Below are 21,535 nucleotides of genomic sequence, written 5' to 3'. Positions count from 1 at the left end.
GGCATCCAATTCAGGATGTACTAACGCCTCCTGCCGGTAGAGAGCTGGATAGGCTCCAGCACTCCCTGCGACCCTTGTGAGGATAAGTGGCTAAGAAAATGGATGGATGGATGAAATATGACCTTAAAGGCCCTGCATGCTTGAAAACCCAATTTTTGCTGAGTTCAAACAATTCTGTAAGGAAGAGTAGGCCAAAATATCTCCACAGAGATGTGAGAGACTTATTGGCAGCTCTAGAACAATGCTTCATTTTAGTTGTTGCTGGTGAGGATGGCCCAACCAGATATTAGGTTTATGGGGCCTTTGCATTTTCACGCAGGGCCAGGTAACTGTATATATATATATATATATATATATATATATATATATATATATATATATATATATATATATACATATGTATATTTTTTTACCTTAATTAATGAAATCTCCATTAAAAATAACTTTTTAAAGTTATGTTGGGTTATGTTCCTTTTATACTTACATTCTTATATTCTGAAACAAAGTCAGCTATGCAAAAATAAAGGAATTTCATAAGGGGGCTATAATTTAATTTAATCAACTTTTTTATGCTACCAAACCCACTTTTTACAGCTAATTGAACAATATTTGAACAAACCAATTATCAGTGACATCTGATTTCAGAACTAGTTATCCATCAATTTGTTGCGTATACTGTATGTAATAATTCGATGAGGCAATTAATGGTTTTGTGGGTTCGCAGTCATGACGGCCCTCGATGGGAACCCACAACGACATTGTGGCCTTGGACAAAAAATGAGTTTGATACCTTTGTAACACACCACATTAAAGGTTAGTTTTATTTCAATAACATTTATTTTCCTGGATTTATCCATGTTTACCTAACAGGTGTCAATTAGCTTCAAAAAATTTTGCCGTCAGGTGTCTCACATTGGCAGCTTGGATGCATATTTTGAGCGAGTGGAAAAATAAAACCATTGATTTGAATGATAGAGTTCCGTAATCTTCAGATCCAGAGTGACATTTAAAAAGCAAACCAACTAATATAATAGCAAATTTAAATTGAATACTTATGATTCATTTTGCAGAGACACAGAGTGCCACAGCTGAATGATGAAAGAGACACATGCAGGTCTGGAGCCAACGGGTGGTCAACCCCTGGTCTAGAATCATAGATATGTTTCCCTTTGTAATGATTTGCCTCCTTGCAAAGGATGAAAATAGAACAGAGGACAGTTGCTCTTTGATCAAATTAAGAACTTTGCTTTTTTTGGTACCAAAAAATGACTATATTTAGAGGCACAAATATTCATGGAAGCTTTCATCAAGTGATTAAAAAAAGATTACAAATACAAGATCAGTTTCTCTGTGCTTCTACAAAATGTCTTCCTTTTGCCAATCCTTCAATCAATAGGCACACTTTTGTTCCATCAACATATTTCAATGAAAAACAATCATGTCAAATGTTATACCAATAGCCCCAATCTGATTAAACGTTACTGTACTGTTTTTTTTATGATTTAACAATCCACATAACACACCCCAATCATGTATTGTAATATATGTGTATTTTTATTAAAATTAATGACATTCATTTTGTGCTGTGAAAAATTTACAGTTAGGGGAAGGGATAAAAAATGTAAGTCATGACGAGAGATTACAAATGGTTAAGTCTGTTGAGGTATGAATTAAACTGAGGGTAGTACAAAGGAAACGATAAAATCTCAAATAGATTTGGCAGGTTACAATTACTGACAACATGTGACAAAGTTATCAAAAACAAGTTTTACAGAAGACATGAGGTTTCATTACTCATCGCGACACAGTGGAGAGTAATACCAAATATCCTGAAGCACATTTTCAGAGATATTCATTCATTCTATACACTGCTTTTATAGAAGTACAATTATCTACCTGTCACAGACACCTCCAAATATGGAGTCTTATGCTAACAAATCTCTAGTCAATAAATTCCTTGAATTACTAATACAGATTTGTTATACAATATTGTCATAAAGTGTCTATATACTCTGTAAATATGAGGAAGATGGTATAAAATATTGGAGTCATCGGTAAGAAAAAACTGCTTAAATCCTAATACAGTCCTGCTTGAGCATCAAGCGCCCATCATATTGCACCATTTCACACTGATGGTTAAAACACAAATGTGTTGAAGGCGTGACGCCCTGAGACCGCACTGTCACATCAGTGCCAGGAGCCTCAGCTTTGTCCAGAGTCCTGCAAGGCTGAGAAACAAATGGGTGATGATGAAAGGTCTCACTGCGACCCTTGGATCCACATTTTCTCTTCAGACACACACCCAGCAATTCCCACATGGTACTGCTCCGTGCGCAGAGTCTGTATTGTGGTGCTGGTGTTTTGGTATCGAGGCAAAATGCAATAGAAACCGGGAACACGCACATAACCAAATCCATCACCACTCAGTAGGTTTGTCCCAATGCAGAGCATTATGGATCACAACGCATTACAGATGTGCTCTGCTTTCCCCAGCCTATGAGTTTTAGGTCACAGTTTAAAAAAAAAAAAAGGACATTTTATGAAAGGAATGAAAAAAAAAAATCAACTTAGATTAAACAAGATAGTGCCAATGACAAAACTGAAATACTTATTATATAAAATCGCTAAGCTTAAACAGATCTTAGTTTAAAGTATCACGGAAGAGTCTTAAGATCTTAAAAACAAAAGACTTCCAGGCGTGAAGACCAAAAGAGAGGAGAAAATTGAACAAGAAATAAAATCTGTGCCTATCAAACTCCAAATATGAAATGGGTTGCTTTTGCTCGTTCCTATGTTGGAAGGGAATTTGGCTGGAAGAGGAGCAGCCAAGAGTTCTGGTTGTTCGTCCCCAGAAGCAGGCAGGATATCCCATAAGATATTGTTTTGTTTGTTTCTGAAGTTGAGCTAGGTGTCAAAAGTCACCGGCCACAGATGTCCTTGGCCAGGTCATCTAAACTCCAGGTTTCAAGGAAACTAACAGAACCGCAGCTAGTTTTGGTCTGGTTGTGGACCCCAGAACTGTCCACCAGCCTCTTGACCTCCTAGGTCAACTCCACACAAAGAGGCAATGATAATACACCACTTCACTCTTTCTTCTACTCTTAGCCCTCCCACTACCTTCTTCCTGCTCTGGCTGAGGATTTGAAGACATAGATTCTCGGACCTACTTTCTCACTTCCCAACTTTTTTTACCAATACAGGAGCCCAAGCCCAAAAGGTAACCGAGGTAAAATAACGCGGCCTTGCTTGCTAGCCCCTTGGCCTCAGACTTCTGTCTGCAGGTCAATGATGTCCTGACCCACCATTGGGATGGGGGTGCTGCTCTTCTCCCACTCCACAGAGTGCAGCTCCAGCGGTGAGGCAGCCAGAGGCTCCAAGTCTTTGCGAACCCACGCGGGGGGAGACTGCTGTGGCAAGCCCCGTACCCCTTCCCATGGCCTCTCCAAGGGACCCTGCTGTTTGTCCTGATGGCAAACCAAAGAACCACACTTAGTGCAGTAATGGGGTCACTCATAATGTGTGACAAATGTCTGTTCTAACCAATATGAAATGAGCTTCATTCCTACAGAGGCAACTGTCAAATCATGAAATTCATCTAAGGAGGAAACTATTCCTCTTTTGAGGCAAGTGTAATCGTGTATCTGATGGTGCGTCTTCCTTTGACAGGTAATTCATTTGAAATTGTGAGGTTATATTAAAAACACTCACGCTTTGGTTCGTTTTGTCACTTCCTGCTGATGATACGCTCCATCTCACAGACTGTAGGAGGCAAGGAAGAAAATGTAATCCAAATGACCTCATGTTAACTGTAACTCAATACTCAATACTTTGCGCTTTTTAAGGTAATTTTTTTCACCATCAAACCCCTTTATCATAATAACATTCACCTTGCCTCAGATATGATACATTTAGTCATTTTTTTTCTTATACTATATGAACTAGAAATTCATTTTGGTATGAAGATGAGTAATGGGTATATACAATAGATAATGGAGTATGTTACCTTGCTGTCAGAGGCAGGCGACTCTCTGTCTTTATCTGCATGATGTAACTTCCTGTTCAGGTCCTGGAACATGTTCTGGTGGCGCTTCTTTGTGTGCATTATTTTCTATACAACACATTTATAAAAATAATTAAAACTCATGGATTATAATTAAAATGCCGTTTGATAAAGTTTGATTGATAGTTACCTCAAAGTCAAGCTCAGCATACCGGGACTTTTGTCTCTGTAAAATAAGATAGCACAAGAAAAGCGTGGGTTTAGTTGAACTAGTTTGTCAGAAACATAATGTAGGAATTGAAATCAATTTTATTTTTGATTATTCCAGTCTTACCTCCAAGGAGCTCATGGACAAAGTGGAGATGGTCTCGCTTTTCGACATCATTGAGTTCATCGACTCAAAGGTGTTCTCCAGACTGCTGTGAGTTATGTGAGACTCGCTGGACATGTTGTGGATGTTTTGGATGGGTGAGTCCCTCTCAGAATAGGACACGCTGACCTGGTCGCAGGGAATTGGCTTGATCCCGAAGGCAGCTTGTGGTTCAGCAAAGGGGCCACTCAAGTGCAGGAGTCTGGCCTGGGGCAGTTGCTCTACACTGATGGTGTACTTCGTCGCATCATCTTTGGGCTTGGATCTCAAGGTGGAGGTCGTGTTGGGCATGAGCACGTAACCGCCGCCGTCAGAGACTCCGCCCTCTGTCTGAACCCGAGCGAGATCAGCATCCAGCTGCTGGAAGAGCTCTCCCTCACACACGTACACAGGATTTCCGCAGGATGGGTCGACTCCCCCACCCAGGCGGCTCTTCTCTCGCTTCAAGGTGAGAGTGTGGCTGGAATATTCAGGAACTGCTTGCATGTGGGTCTTGTTGGATGGCAGGGTGTGGAAGTTCGGGCCAATGGGAAGAGGCATTTGAGAGGGGGACATTTTCTCTTCTGATGAGCCGCTCATTCCTTTTAAGAAAAATGAGAATCATAATGAACTGGAGCAGGTCAAAAGCATCCATAATCAAATGCAAACATAAAATTGTTAGAGGCAAAAAGTGGATGAATACGTTTATGCTCACCTTGTCTGCATGAATCGCCATCCTTTTCATTATCAGACTGCTGAAAATTAATAGATATTGCATCAATATACACGTTCATGAGGGAAGAACATTCAAGAGGCCCACAATACATGTATAAAGCAAAGAAAGTTACCGTAAGTTGGTTGTGGCCATTGTGATGCGAGCTTCCGGAGTCTCCATTGCCGTCATCCTTGCGGTCAACTACCCTGCACTTAACAGCTTCCTGAACCTAAAGAGGAATTATTCAGGAAACGGCAATTAAACCACAGCTCAGAAGATGCACAAAAGGGAAACTAATACAAACAACTTGATCACGTCTCCCTCACCTCTCTACGGAGGATGCAGTGGACCATGACAATGATGAAACCTTCCAAGGAGTCGAAAACAGCAAAGAGGATTTGGAACAGGGCAGAACGGCGGTCTGTGATGGCCAGCACAGCAGACATCCACGTGAGGGCCAAGAGAGGCAGAACCACACAGGAACTCCACAGTGACGCCCTGTAACGGTGGGCGTGATCGAGATTTTCAGCATGACTATTGACACAGACACCGTGACACGGGATTTGTTTTCAGACATCTGCCTCTTCTTTTTGCCTTTTTGGAATGACCAAAATGGCCCTTTTTAATACATTGGGATCCAAACTATTCCCGCATAGAAGGGTGAAGAATTACCATGTGGTTTGAACTAAGGCCAACTCCCAGTTAATTAAGAAGTGAGTCCTTTTTAGTTTTGTCCATATAGTTTATGTCCTTCAGTAATTTGATTGAGGGCCTTGACATGGTTACACATTATCAATACTGCTGTAATGGCACTGATGTGGGCGATAAGCACAAAACCTTAATGCGAGATCAATAGAACCTACCCAGCTCTCTCCTTCAGCTTCACGTCGGTAATGCCGTCTTTGGATACGAGCTTGTTAAAAACCAGAATACCAATGACCATATTCACCTGTTTTGGTAAAAAGAAAGGGGTGGTGTTATAATGAGAAATACATGTAATCTACAGTAATAGAACACACATTGGGATGGATTAAGATGTGGTAATTTGATCAAATACATACCAAAACAACAGCAGCAGCCGGGCCAACGAAGGAGTAGAGGAGCCCGCCCTCAAGAGAGAGCCAACAGCTAAAGAAAATTAGCATACTTTAATACTTGACTGAACATTTTTTTTTTTTTCAAAATAAAGTGCAATTTCCAAAGTCAATCACTCCAAATGGCTGAGTTGCAAAGTGTAGTAATAGTACATGTGTTAACTTTAGTGAGAAGCAAAAGACTCACTATACTATCTGTAAACTGTTAAGATGCGTTTTAAATTCTATTTATTTGCATTTCATCTTAAAGAGCTTTGCTTTCAAGCATTTATTAAGGTACGCCAATTAAAAAAAAACCCTTCAAACGCCTTAATTTCAGGACAATAAGAAAAAAACGTGAATACACGAAAGTGTAAAAAACTAGCATGAGACTTACTAGTTGACCGTCCCATATCCCTTGGCTTTTGTGAACCCCACAGACACGGCCACAACCAATGCAGGTAAGCCTATGCAAGTAAACAATTTGCAAAAGGGGTTAGCGTATTTCATAAAGACAAACAACTGAAAAGCATTGAAGCAAGAGGAGGACAGAAAGAGAGAAAAGAAAGGCGAAAGACTGGTAAGCTTACCCCATCCCAAGCACAAGAAGCGCTTGCGGATGATTCGGTTGCGCAGACGACCAGTGACTGCCATGTAGGACTGCCAAGCTTCCGTCAGCACCCAGCAGAAAGAGGAAAGGAAAAAGAAGTGCAGGAAAGCTGCTACCAGTGTGCACACCACCTGAAGGAGCCCAAAGGGGGAAGTGCAGAAGCCTGTTACCCAAAGCAGTGGGCTTTTAGAGAGCCTTGGAATTGAGAAATGAGCAGAGCACCAACCTTATTCCGGGCCTGGGTTTGTCCTATGAGAATGAGGGCATTGGAGCAAATGATAGACAGGCAGAAGTTTATGAGGATAACAGAGCGCTCAGAGCGGATATACCTGGGGTTAGTTGGAAGAGAAGAGAAAAGAAAAATGTGAGTTTGGCTACAGAGGACAGACAACCGACAACCTTCCTGGCTTTGCTCATCGGATGACTTACTTCCACACAGAGACGTAAATGATGATGAGGAGGAGCAGGGTGAGGGAAGACACCCCGCAGCCAACTATGAGAGTCACGGATGGGAGAAGCGCCTTGTCCATGATCTGTAGAGAGGAGACAAAAGACATGCTCTCAAAGAGATGTGCAAAACCAGCACTGAGGTCCACATATGCATCCAGGTGAAGCCTGCACGTGTGCATTATCACGGACAGCAGACGGCTCCCTGAAGGGAAACATATGAATGGCGCGATCACGCCACAGCTCGAACAAGGTGACCTCAAGGTGAACATGTCGTAAAGATGAAGAGGCGAATTAAACAAATGGTCGGGCCCACTTCATTTCTGGACTAGCTTTTGAATCAGTGATACTGCACATTTACCCCATTTCACAGGAAGACATTTTCAAGATGGAACAGTTAGTTTGTATGCAGCAACATTTGAACAGACTACTTGAACTTCTCTTTCATCTTCGCTTCAGCTGCTTACTTATCATTTCCCCACACTGTTTTTGTGCCAAGTTTCAACCCTGCAGGGGTGAACAGGTGGACCATTACCACCAGTGCATTAATCTGTCACCACCTGCCCCATTCTGATCTTTGACAGCACCTGAGCACCCGCCGTTGCCGGTGGCCTTGACAATCCCACAGTTCAAACTGTTCCCCTCAGGTGGAAAAACTGGAGCAGAGATTGTTTTTCCCCCCCGACGGCGATATCGCATACACAAATTTTACCTTCGAACAGTGCCACTGTAGTTTAGAGCTCGGAATGGAGCAAATTTCTTTGAGCCACTTAATTGCCATTTTCTAAACGTTTGAGAAAATCTCTCTCTGGTTCTGAAGTCATGTTTTGATGTGTACAAACAGGCCAGTGAACATTTGCATGACTGTACTACAACACTGTACCATTTAATAATTAGCATCTTTACCAGTTGGTCAAGCTAAATGGAGGAAATACAGTATCAGAGAATTGTACACTGAAAGAAAGAAGACAGAAATGTGTGGAAATTTTTTGGTATTGTGTTATGTGATATCAAATGAGCTAATGGATTGCAGGAAGAAGTGTACCTTGCTTTGGCCTTCACTCGATTTATAGAGGCCATAAATTGCAAGTGATGTTCTTTTCTGATACGTTGGTCACTTCTGTCTGCGAAGTGAGTGGCTGGTACAAAACGGCATCAAAGGTTCTCTAATTTAGTTACTGTATCTACTTTCTAATTTATTTCACTCAACCCAGGAACATTATAAGCAACCAGATGGCCAATATCAGAGTGCCGCGCTTTGCATCTTTTGGATCAGCTCTCATCGAATCTTGAGGCGGTTAAAAAAACACACACACACACACAAGGGCACTTCAGTCTGTTTTGTCCTCTGGCTCTCAGACCTCTCTTATCTGGGTTGCTCCATACGCGTCTGGCATTGACCTAAATATGAGGCATGTCTTATGTATGTCCTTGTCTGTATCACACATTTTCACTTGGAAGAGAAATAACTGCTTGATACAGTGGAACAAGGCAATTCTGTTTAACCAACATGCCCTATATGTTCTCATTTTGTATTGTCCGGAAGCTTCTAAAATGAGACAAAAGTAAAAGTAAGCGAAAACACCGCAATGTCTCGCTTTGTTTCCGCATCCCCGCTCACTCTCTGCCTCATGCTGGTATTCTCATAAAACTCGCAGGGCAATGTTATCGCAAACGTCCACAGAGGACATTAAAGGGTAGACGGCGGCAAGTGTGAATGGTCGGGGAAAGGGAACAGTCAATACATAACCAAACATCTGCCTCTCATTGGTTCACATCTTTGGCATTGCCAGACACACAGAGGCTGAAGAAGCAGCGATGATGATGACGTGTGTGTGTGTGTGTGTGATTGGGGGTTATAATTGAGACTTTGGAGATAATGGCTGATTATTGGTGAGAGTGCCTGTTTCAACAGCTTTGGGGTAAAGTAGAAGAAGTAAGAGGTGGGCAAGAGAGAGGAAATGCAGGGTTAAATTGTGGATGTAAACAACTGGCACTGATGAACCGAGCAGCACAAAACACTGCACCCAACAATTCTTAACCAGTGGGTATTTTTGATTCAGGTGCAATAAAAAAAAAAGAAAACTTTTTGTTGACTGTCAGAAGGAACACCTGGCGCATGGCAAAGATGGCCAGATCACATCCTCTATCAGAGGAGGGGCAAAGGAATGGGGCTGTGTTTTTTTTTTCTGGCCCCCAGCTACTCAGTTATGAAAAATCCCCAGGCCGAGTTTGAGCTGCAGAAGCTATTACCATGGCAACTGGCTTGAGCAGCTTCTGGGGCGACACAGTCTACAGGGGGAATAAAATTGCTTTTTTTTGTGTGTCTGTGTGCATAAAAAAGACCACTGACAACACATAAGTTATTTGCACACAAAGAACATCATCACGAAATCATTTTCGTGCAAAACAACAACGATTGTGATAATAAAAATAACCAAGTCATTTAGAGCTATTAAAAACCTTTTAAATTAAAAATGATCACGCAAGCAAAGAAGTCTAATTTTAATAGAATATGTACGGTAGTACATATGATGCTAAATACAAAATTGAACACCAAATGCTATGGGCTGATATGTTTTCACGGATTCACATTGTTTCCTCCCTTTTTCATATTAAAATCTCATTTCCATACTAGTGTCTGCCGGACCGAGACAAAGAGGCGAGATACGAATGGCTCGAAAACCACAAGCACACGCTGCATCGCATTCGCACAGAGCCCAAAATGTTCAACAGACGGAGACAAAAAGCGTTTGCATGATCCGATTTCAAAGACTTACCGAGTCGAAGTTGACGCGCGCTAAAATGGCGAAGGTGGAAAGGCTGTCACACACGCATTTGGTTCTGAATGAATGAACGGCGACGGCTCTGCAGCTACGAGCAGACCACGATCCAAGCAGGGAGGATCTGCACAGGGGAGGAGAGCAAAGGCACCCACCGGTGTGAGCAGAAGAGAGGGAAGGAGAGACTGCGTTGCGAGCTGACACAGCTCATTAAAAATGCGTCTTTAATATATTTTTGGGTGGCACACATTCAAAGATAACGAAACCTTTGCCATATGTTCGCTACATTGTGAGTCACAAGAATTACATTTTAAAGCTATTCAATCAATAGAGCATTTAATAAAAGGTGGTCGTTTGCATGCCTGAGCGCTACTTTTGCACTTATGTGCTGAATTAGTTAATGTACTCTAATTAACATACTTGAAAGGTTTCCATAAAACACCTAGGTTTATATTATGAGGAGCGTCTTTTCTTAAAATCACGTTGTTTTTTTTTACTGGCAATACCTACCAGCTGCAGCCAAAAAAAAACAAAACAAAAAAAAAAAAAACAACAACGAATATAGTAGGATAAAACGCTAAAGTTAAAACCAAACAATGCTTGGTTATCTAGAAAAAAAAATATAATAATTAATAGTAAAAAGTGTGGTAAATAGTACATCTCAATGGAAGGGGAAAAAAACAATATTCCACAGGTGCAACATTTAATAGATTAACTGACACCTAATCAATGACAAAATTAATCAATACCTATTCTGATCATTGATTAATCGTTTACCGATCATGGTCATCTTAAAATTGTCCAAATCCTCAGAATTTCACTGGCAAATATTGTCAGATTTCTATAGTTCTCCATGAACGCAGATTGATTATTTCTGCATTTACTTCAAATAAGATATTTGAAAAAAATCTGCTTTTATTTTAGAACAGAATGATCAATATTTTTGCCCATTTTCTGGCAGGTCACAGATCAAACCAGTAATTTCATAATAGTCAATTTATGTTGGTGCTTTTTCTGCAATGTAAATTTTAAATAATGTCATGTTGTTGAATTAAATTCCGTTGAGGCCTTAATGGAACACTTCCAGTCATCTCAATGCTCCACAGACTTTGTTTTTCTCTCCATAGAGTCGGTGACCTTGTTGACCCCTAGTCACAGCTTCACTCTCTTCCATTTGCGCTGCCTCTATCTTCTCAGTAAACAGATTTTCTGTGAATCATGTTTTTCCTTAAATGTAACTCATGTTAAGCTTGCACATAAAAGCACATGATATTGCAGTGTATTGTACCAATAGACATGTGACTCACTGAACCAGCTCTACACTAAACTGCACTTCTACAAACATCTGCCTGACAGCAAGCATGTCAAAGATGCTTGAGCTGGAAAATAACAGCCAACATGTTGTGCCACTTTTCTGTCCTGTGTGCCATGAAAAAGGAATGAAATATCATTATCAGCCCCCCCTCGAGTGAGTCTCAAGGTGGATGAATGTTGCAGTGACTGATGTATGACTAAAAGAAGGCCGGAGCCTGTGACATTGCCACCCGTGAGAGAAAATAGATGTGTGAGTAATGATTTTGATGCACACTCAAAGAGATACACAAGTCAAAACTTACGCTTCGCTTTCGTCCCATGAGAGGCACGTCTCATTCATGGTGCCCTAAAAAAAGGAGAGGCAGATGGAGGAAGAATTGTGAGAAATTCTGCATGAAAAGGAAATGTGTAGTTTCATGTCATACTATGAATGTGCAAGAAGCAACACCTTGCCGTCCACCCTGCCCACATTTCTCGCCACATATGCACACATCTAAAATATTCTTATCAGTTACAGAAGCTCATTATTGGGCCAATTACTGCGATTCCTCATCACTAAGTGACCAGCTGGTTAGGCTGTGATTGTGGCAGGTTTCAGCTGGCGAAATTATTAGCAAATGTCACAGTTTCAACGCAAATGTCAACCAAATGTCAAGCTCTGCGTGTGCCGCGGTGAGCAAACAACCCGAGGGGAAGCTGGTACATTTTTCCGAGGCTTTATTAGTTTGGCCAACTGTCACGGACTTACATTGTGGAGATGGGGGAACTCAATCTCGACGGGAGAAGACAAAAGGGCTGGGGTCGGCTTGACCATCACTGTCACTACCTTTGAATTGAGCAGAGTGCTGTTGCTACAGAAAGACAAAAAGATACGGTCAGTAATGAATCCACCGTGTGTGTAACGCCCCTAAATCTAAACTAATCTTTCCCAAAGACATTGTGTGGCGAACTAACTCCACGTTTTCCCAGAACTGTAAGTGTAATTGTGCAGTAATTGTTTTGGCAAAATAGAATACCTATCCATCTATCCATCCACTGTATTATACAGAGGAAGTAGTGTGAGTGCCATCTTGTGTCTTGAATAGAAATTGCATGAAAAAAAGAAAAATGCTTTACCTCTGAAAGGAGAGGAAAGAAGTGAGGTTTCTGTAGAGGACAATGCCAGTCACAAATGCATCGTTGCCATCTAAAATGAAGCAAATAGTTGCTTAAAACCAGACTTCTCCTACTTCACGTTGGGATATCTGCGAAAACAAATTTATATGTGCATCTTACCACTGTGTTCAATGGCCAAAGCATCTCTGGAAACTGATATTTTCTCCTCAGCAGTCCTGACCCAGTCCAACATGCCCCTCCAGCCTTTAGCTGGGAAAGTGAAGTTGTTGCTTGTTGTAGTTGGCCGCTTATGGATGCTCAGGACTGGAAGAAAACAAAACAAAAAACAGTGCACAACGCTTAGAACTACTTTAGTATTTGCATGAAGAATAACGGTGAAGAACTGGTGAGAACGTTCTCATTCCCACAGTGCGAAAGTCACACAAAGTGATGGGCAGTGTGAAGTTTTCACTTATTCTGACAGACAGATTGGTTCATGTAAAAGTCATATGTGTAATGCCTGATGCAGACAAGCTCGCAGAGAGCAAGTAATTTATGTGACTGATGGATGTGACACACTGTCAAAAAGATGTTTCGGTGCACTCGGGACGGCAGATGGCGTGAGGACAAATCATCCTGACAAGACATGAGCAGAACGAGCCGCCGTCGGTGGAAATTAGGCCTCACCTAAATTCTCGGTGACTTCATAAATGTCCTGGAAGCCGCTCATTTGCATACCGATCATGTTCACGGACTCCTCGACGAGGCGGAAGAATTCCTTAACGTTGGCACCCACCTGTAGGAGAAATGCAGGAATGGATTAAATGTTTAAATTGTGAAGAATTTTACAGTGGTTTCAATTTTGAAGGGAATCCAGGACCATACGTTTGCTAAAACAAGACCTTTCGACAAGTCCCATGGTAATGTTCCATAATGTTACATCATCTTAACCATTTAAAGTATACTTTTGAGGAATAAAACCTATGCCTAGTTTTCCATGAACACTTGCCTACTACGGTACTATATTTTAATTTTGGTTGTTGTAGTATTTTTTTTTAGTTTAAAAAAAGTAGAAACTTTGAGAAACATTTGAGTCTCACGCATCCTGGTGGCTTGAATGCATAAGTCGTGACAAATTCAGTGACGGCCAGGAAATACCGATCACAAAATGTCATGAATCTACGAACAATGGAAAACGATCATTTCAAAAAATGTGAACACGATTAAAAGAAAGTGGAGGCTTTCAGTCATGACTAACCATCTATTATGTTTTCTATGCTGAAGTCCGCCCACTGCAATGAAAGCCTCGCTTGCTGCTAGGCAACCTCCAAACTTCCTTAAAGCCATAAATGGACCGGCTGTTGATTCATACTGGTATTTCTACAGAATTTCCTTGCCATCGCACTGAGCAGAGGGGAGGGCTGTCCCTGACTTGCGTGTCTCTGACGCACAAACCGCAGCAATGTGGGCGCAAGGTGTGCGTTTCTATGAGATGTGCGCCGTCTGTGTCCCCTCTCAGCCGGCACGGCTTTGTCGGACGGCGTGTAAAAGTCACAGATTGGTGAGTGGGCGCTGTGTATTTCCCTGAGTCAATCTTCTCTCTAGTTCTCTCTCATGGACACCTCCGAGCGTTCACTTTCACTCGCCATTGCAATTTGTCGGGCAGTTGTTTTTGCACGAAAATGTGCACAAATTTGTTTCGCTCCTGGAACAATTGAAAGGCTCAACGCAGATAAAAAGAAGCTATAGACTTTCAGCTTCAGAATGAAAAGTCAAGTAAAAGTCTAAAAATGAAAGTGCAAAAAAGTTAACACATCAGATGCTGCAACTTGTTTTAAATTTTGCCTTCCAATTAGCGCAGACTTCTTTTCACACCAAACTCATTCACAGCTTTGAATGTCTATCAAAAAAAAAAAAAAAAAAAAAAATCTCAGACACCCTCTTGTCACTTACCAGCTGTGCCTCTTCCCATTTGTCATGATGTTCCTCTTTCAACAGGTTGCTCATGGTCTGGACATAGTTCTAAAAAAAAAAAAAAAAAAAAAAAGAAGAAGAAGACAGGTGTAAGAAGCTATCTACCAAAGAAAGCCTCATCAAGTAAAATATTTTTTTTGGACAGCGATACATAAAACACATACAGTGGTCCATGACATTTATTATATTATTTGTACAAAACAAACAAAACAAAAAAAAAAAAAAAACAAGAGGAGAACCCACACAGCATTGTGTATGTAAGTTTCTTTTGGCTTGTCCCTTTTGGGGTCGCCACAGCATGTCGTCTCAGATGAATGCACATATATGTTTGGCACAATTTTTACGCCGGTTGACGTATTTACTATTTTTTTTCCCACTGATGTGTTACCTGTCTCACAACTCCCCCGCCCCACATAATGCATGTCAAAACAAAATTTCAAACCACAACTTTTTGGATTACCTCTACATCTGCGTTGCTCAGCCTCAGCCTTATCGCCTTGAACATCTCTGTGATGTTCTTGAGGATTTCCATAACGGCCATGAGGTCACCGCTGTATGTGGCGCCTTCATCGGTTAAGAACCTCAGACGTGAAATCACCTCAGCGATGCCATCGGCGCTTTGTGCCGTCTGTGCTTTGGAGATGTAGTCCCGTGACTACAGGAAGGAGAGTGCAAATGTTCATTGCAGTTATTCTGCTTTTGGGAGCTGCTTTGGGGATTCTGACAGACTGATGTGTTCATGTAAAAGTCCTATGTGTAATGCCTAATGGGGGCTCGTTTTTTGGGGGAGAACTTACCAGCATCTGAATGCTGTCATAGTTCTTGGAGACGCACTTGATGTAGGTTGGACCCTCCCATGTGGCGAGGCCGACAGCATTGAGACTGCACCGACGAAGAATCAGACCTGTGTGACCGCAAGCTTGCAAGTAAATACATATACAGAGCTGAATAGAACACACAACACAAACTCAAAATCATACCAAGAAAGCATAACCAGTGAAAATTGTCCACAAACAAGTTACTTTTTCTGTGAGGAGTCTTATTTTAGCTGTAATGAGACAAGTGTTGACTTGACACGTGACAATTATGCTTGGTTGCCACTGTGCATTACCTGCAGTGCCAGCCGGACACGAGATGGCAGCCATGTCTCCAGCAGGAGTTTTTTTCCACACAACATCTCCATCGTTCTCCTCAGGGCAAATCTCATGGGGCTCTAAAGCATTGCAGTAATCACATTAGTTTCTAATGTGATCTTTGACTGGGAGCTTTTTATTTTGGAAATCATTTACTTATCAAACCTGGGCATCTCTTCTCACTGCAGCGCTTCTGCTCTCCTCGTTCGCCGTGGCAAGGCTCCCCACCGAAGAAAGGCCCTTCGCAAACTCGTTGTCTCTGCTGGATGCCACCACCACAAGTCCTGCTGCAGCTGCCCCAGGAGCTCCAAGCATGCCAGCGCCCATCAACTAAACAGACAGTGGCAAACACACACCGGGAAATCTCATGAGTATTTTTGATCCTGCAACTGGCAAATCTTAAGCTACATTTCTTTTTTCTTACCGGGGCACTCTTTCAGGAAGCAGTTTATGGCTTCTTTCCAGCTCCCGTGGCACTCTGAGCCTCCGTAGGACGGGCCGTTGCATTCTCGTGTCCTCTGCATGGTCCCGTTGGAGCAAGAAGTCGAGCAAGGACTCCACACCGACCACTCGTTCCAATGTCCGTCCACTAGAGGGAAGCAGAGAAGCGCATTTGCTGAGCACCAGGACAACAACTGACACTAAAGTGAAGAGAGTTCGGATCTATTGAACTTCAGTTAATTCTGCAGTTGTACCACATTAAATGTGACGAACTCACCGAACTTTTACTACTTTGCTACTTTGCCAGGAACATTTCTTCACTCATTCTGACTTCTTTGATACCAGAAGTTTATATCACAGTCAACCATTTTTTAAATTGTAGCAATTCCCAAAGTTATTAAAATAATATGGTCTGTATAAGTCATGCGCCACATACTGTACGTCCTATTTTTTAATGTATGAAATATTAGTGAATTATATGTTGAAGTGTGGTGAAATAACAATTTAGAAAACAACTCACCAGGACATACAGCAATGTTGCAGAGCTTGTTTTGTCTTGAAGGACCCTCGCAAGGCTCGCCTCCGTTTTGGGGCAGCCTGCATGTGCGCGTGCGGTCACGGTAACCACGACCGCATGTGGAAGAACACAAGCTCCACGGGGTCCATTCATCCCAGGTACCATCAACTGCAAGTAAAAAAAAAAAAAAAAAGAATGCCATGCAACAGCCACATCACCCTCATCCACATGTGATAGAGGAGGAAAAAGGAAGTCACCTGGGCAGACGGCAGTGTTGTTGCAAGGTCTGTTTTCACGCAGGGGTCCGGTGCACTGGGTGGTGAAGGATGAAGTCGCACAGACGCGGGTACGGCTTTGCCAACCCTCTCCGCACGTCACTGAACACGCACTCCAAGGAGACCACTCGTCCGTCTTTGTATTTGCTGATCCAAAAAACGATTCATTCAGTAAACTTTAGGAAACTTAACCAAACTAGCTAGCATAAAGTAAGTGGAAACCAAGACAGATTATTTTACCGATATGTGTTGCGGCTCCTCCAAAGATGGAATCATCAGCATGGTCCCTCCTCATACCAATGATGGCCCTCAGACCTTGGCTCTTGCTACGTTCTTTGCCTGGAAAAGAAGAGTGTGTTATTGGTTCAAAGGTGATCCAGCTACAGCCTAACACCCCACCTAAATGATCGGATGTTGGCTTACCTATACAGGCCCCTGGGTTGCATGCCCGCCCTTCCTCAACGGTCCCCTCGCACACAGCATCGTCGGGCTGACAGGCTCGGCTGCGCACCTGGACGCCACCCCCGCATTCCTGACTGCAAACGGACCAACGACTCCAACCGGCCCAGCCTTCTGAAGCACAAAACGGAGCCATTGAATACATAGCTACAGGTATGCTCAAATACATATACATTTGCATATACAATACATACCTTACATACATATATTTTACATACTGTATATGGATCATATTTTGATCAATAATGGCAAAGACATAGCCCAGTGAATTTCCTTTTATAAATCAAATACCAGTACTTTTACTGCTATAAGTGTTTGTATTCTTAGCAGTTTTTATCCATCAAAAGGTCATACATGATCTGCACCATGTTTTCTGAATATGCTAATTATATTTTTGAATATACACAATGTTTCCATGAAAATTAAGATAATGCATCCTAGTGTCTTCTGAGTCCCTTTTTTTGGTTGTTTTACAAATAATCCTTTAATTACCCAAGATGTATTCCCCCCTAATGCCACTGGGGTGAGCTTCATTATTTTATTGCAATACACCAGAAGGATCTGTGAGCTGCAGTTCCGGGAAGAGGCAGCCATTTGGCATTCATACAAATACCAGACACCAAAATCTTGGTGTTATTTCTGAGCTACATGGATGAATTTGTGAAAGCATTGGAGCAATGTCTAAGCATGTCTTTGCTGTTATCACAATTATGTAAAGACAAAGGTGTAGTGAGTATAATGAGTAATTAGGATAATTTAGACACCTGTATCTGAATAGTTTGAACGTCATCCAGTGTCACTTTTGCAACTGATACAATGTTTGGATGTGTGTGTATGTGAGCGAATCACAAAAAAATGCAATGCATAGAGTATGAATCAACAAATTCAGTTATGTATATCCTCAGTCAGGAAGTGTGCAGATGGTGTTTAAGGATACTTTTTGTGTGAGCACTCAAAGCTGATAGTTGTTCAGCCTGAAATTGCTTCAAATCACTGCAGGGACAGACAGCAGGGTTGCCATGACAACGCAAGTGTGCTTTGATTTTTCCCCGCCAGCTGACTGTGAGGTCTTTGTGCTCCTCTCCACCTTTTCTCCTACATAAACCCACCCGCAGCCGCCGCATCCTACCACTAAAGTTAACATGCTGGACTTGCAACACAACAGCAAGTTAATGATGCATGTGTTTCAGGTAGTTCATTCAATTAGGTTTAAGATGCACTTCTGTAACACCTTCGATTGGCTTCTTATTAGTTCGTGGCAGCAGAGTGCACATCCCTTGCCTGAGCTTGTGTGCTCTAAACAGTTATCATCATCATTGACAAAGTAGTTCCGAGACCCAAATTAAAGGGTCACTGTGTGATGAGGGGGTTGTGGAGAGCTGGTGGAACATAACCTACTTCAAGCAGTAAAGCCCTGCGGGTAACATTACAAAACAACTGGAGAACATGCTGTTTGTTTTACAATGGGGTGCCACACTTACTGATGATCTCAGCATTTTGTTCGCTGTCTCTGGGTACTGGAAGGCATTTCTCAACGTAGACACCACCCCTGTAGCAGCTCCCTGGCTTTCTTTTTGGGGTCTCCCAACACTGGCAAGGGGTGTTCATGATGCCACAGGGATACTCATGGGTACTACTAGACAGGCACTTCTCCAACCACTGGCACAGCATCTGGCAGGCGGGCATACTCGGGTTCCTTTTCCCCACAACTAGAAACTCAGCCTTGAACTCGCTGACAGCATTCTCATCTCGTGCATTCTCGATCTCCAGGCCATTCCTCGAGGCCACCTTGCGGAGCTGCAGGAACTGCTTGCTGGATTCAATATAAGTGATGGTGGTTGAAGCGTCACACAGCCTGACTACCTCATCGTAACTCTCCATGCCCAAATAGGTGCGCGACGTCTCGATGAAAGAGTCGAACTGGAAGGTTCTGATCTGCCTTGGTGTGCAAGAATCGGTTGGTTTGGTGATCTTCATGTAGACGGTGTAGCGGCGGGGGTCAGGATTCTGCAGGGTCCAGGAGCATGGTGCAGAGGGAAGGTTGGTCGTGGATGAAAACACGCCGAAGAAGCGACTTTGTTCAAGGGTTGCACAGGTGTCGGAGGCTGGGCCGGATGGAGTGCAGGAGGTCAAACCAAAGAAGAGGAGGACGAGAGCCACACAGGGCATGGAAAGAGCTGACTTCGCCATTGGGTCAGCTTGAGCCGAGAATCTGAATCTCATTTGCTTCGTCTTTTGCAGGTTTTTGGGCTTCAGACAAGCTGCGGTGTCAAGGACGGAGCTGCGGCGTGACAGTACAGGAGACAATACATTGTGATAAGAATTCTCAAATACGGACAATTAATCACGACACATAGTTAGACTTTGCCTGCCTCCTTATAGGATCATAGTGCTTTAGTACAGAGTGAATGAACCAAATTGCCCAGTTCTCTGCAGGACAATTGTGATGAAACTGCAATTACAGCCCCTTCACAGAAGGGTGTTTTCACCAAGCTCTTAGTCTTTCCTCCCACACACTGAACGAAACTGTGAACTATCTGCGTCAGTCTGACGTCCGTACACGCTCTACCACTTGTGACGGCACCCACTTCGAAGCATTATTTATTTCTTTATTTTGCACAACGCATGGCTTATATGAGAATGCGAACAAGACAAATGATTAGCTCATGTCATTGATTGATTGCATGCCTGCTCGGATATCACTAATGAGTTTAAGACCAAAGCATTCCCCGAATATATACATGCAAGGGTCTGAATCATAATGCAAATACATGCAGATGAATGAACTTTTAAATTGTCTTGCAACTATGCGTAAGGCAGATTGCGTTTTGTTAAGACTACGCAACCGTGCACTATGCAAAAAGTGCACACAGTCACTTTCAAGATCTCCACTTGACCTGCCCAAGCTGAATAGACAGGAGATGCTGTGACTGGTTGCCTGGCAACATCACTCACTCATGTTCAGTGTAATTTGTCTCTGCTATTCTTCTGTTTAGTCATCCATTATGTGTTTCAGTTCCACAGGTTTCACATAAGTTCTGGCTGGTGATTGATGTAGTCATAAATATATCTGAAAAGAAATCATAAAGGGCAAGAGTGCTATATGATTTGGAATTTGTGGCGCCATTCGCTCAGGCATACACCTGCACTGTTCAGGCTTCATTTCCTCACATCTGTTTCTCCCTCTCCATGTTTCCAATCTGTGAGCAGCATAGCAAAGACATCTGCTTTGTATAGAACTCTCTCTCTCCATCCCTCTCTCTCTCTCTCTCTCGCTTTCTGTCTCCCACCCCTCATCCCCCGCCTTTCAGCAACCGGAAGCTCCGTGAATGGGCATCGGGTGAAGCACACAGCGAAAAGAAAGGAGGTCCAGCTGTCGTCAACGCACATTGCCCACTTTCCCACCTGACCTTTTTCTCCCTTTCCTCCTCTGCCCGACCATTTGTTGCTGCGGGCAAAATTTCAGCATAACATGTATTGTCAAGGGAGTAAACAGGAGGCTGTTGTCATAGAGATGTGGTTCTGGAAATTTGGGCTGAAGAGTGAACTGCTGCAGCATGGTCATTCTTCATGCCGCAGTTCACAGTATTGAATTGCAAGAGAAAATAGAACAGCTTTGCAAAAACATAAATGATTTTTTTCTAGGTTTCATCTTTCTTCAATACTGTACTGCAAATTCAGGACTGTTGCATGACTGACTAGACCACAAAACTGGGGTGAAATTTACTTTAAGACATTCAGCCTCTTATTCCTGGCTGATGCATTTGCAGCATGTGTACGAGGAACATAAGCATTCACTGCATATCTTTGGATCTCCTTCGATTCTTTGTGAGGCACTCTCCTTTACCCATGAAATGGTTTCATGGGTAATTCAACACTTCAACATTTTGAAAGCATTAAAGATCAACTGTCACTCTCAAATTGCTCTCATTTTGAGAAAAAAAAAAACACCCAGAAAAACACCCAAAACAAAATGATGACAAACCCACCCAACAGACAACTGACAATGCAGAGATAATAGAAAGTTCCAGCAACTTGTCCGAAAAGTTAAATTACTACACCTGCAATGAAATGCACCATATGTGATAATAGCTGAGAGGCTGCGTAGCAAAGTTCCAGCGGCGTGGAGGGGGTGGGGTTGGGTTGGGGGGTAGCTCGTCCCGCTAGGGCAAAAAAAAGTTCCGCAACCAAACGATTGCTGAAGCCGAGCGTTTCAATATATCTTTGTTCGCCACAGCAAAGTTCTGCACTGTTAACTTTGGAAACACTTAAGCTCACAGAAGCTGACTCCAGTGTTGAGAACTGGCATGACGTCTCAGCACCATGGACAGCAAACTCAAGTTGCAAACA

At 42.5% G+C, this 21,535-nt stretch overlaps 1 protein-coding gene across 1 annotated transcript; it reads right to left on the bottom strand.

Annotated features, from left to right (window-relative positions):
* Window positions 1-1,543: 1,543 nt before the first annotated feature.
* LOC133502632 (adhesion G protein-coupled receptor B1-like) lies at window positions 1,544-19,925 on the bottom strand. The gene is made up of 31 exons (XM_061823689.1): window positions 18,667-19,925; window positions 17,150-17,299; window positions 16,967-17,065; window positions 16,709-16,873; window positions 16,455-16,619; window positions 15,918-16,082; window positions 15,659-15,823; window positions 15,472-15,573; window positions 15,158-15,264; window positions 14,821-15,015; window positions 14,340-14,408; window positions 13,074-13,182; window positions 12,567-12,710; window positions 12,408-12,477; window positions 12,040-12,142; window positions 11,594-11,637; window positions 9,975-10,101; window positions 7,177-7,280; window positions 6,974-7,076; window positions 6,728-6,878; window positions 6,535-6,604; window positions 6,126-6,192; window positions 5,928-6,013; window positions 5,391-5,562; window positions 5,198-5,293; window positions 5,065-5,104; window positions 4,335-4,951; window positions 4,191-4,226; window positions 4,004-4,108; window positions 3,709-3,759; window positions 1,544-3,464 (listed from the first exon to the last, which is right to left on the bottom strand). The coding sequence occupies exons 1-31, from the start codon at window positions 19,406-19,408 to the stop codon at window positions 3,264-3,266; spliced, it is 4,620 nt and encodes a 1,539-aa protein (XP_061679673.1). The 5' UTR covers window positions 19,409-19,925; the 3' UTR covers window positions 1,544-3,263.
* Window positions 19,926-21,535: the final 1,610 nt, after the last annotated feature.

The sequence above is a fragment of the Syngnathoides biaculeatus genome, chromosome 1 (genome assembly GCF_019802595.1).
Source record: "Syngnathoides biaculeatus isolate LvHL_M chromosome 1, ASM1980259v1, whole genome shotgun sequence".
Lineage (NCBI taxonomy): Eukaryota > Metazoa > Chordata > Actinopteri > Syngnathiformes > Syngnathidae > Syngnathoides > Syngnathoides biaculeatus.
The sequence above is the reverse complement of the archived record's forward strand: the minus strand, read 5'-3'. Positions and strand labels throughout refer to the sequence as shown.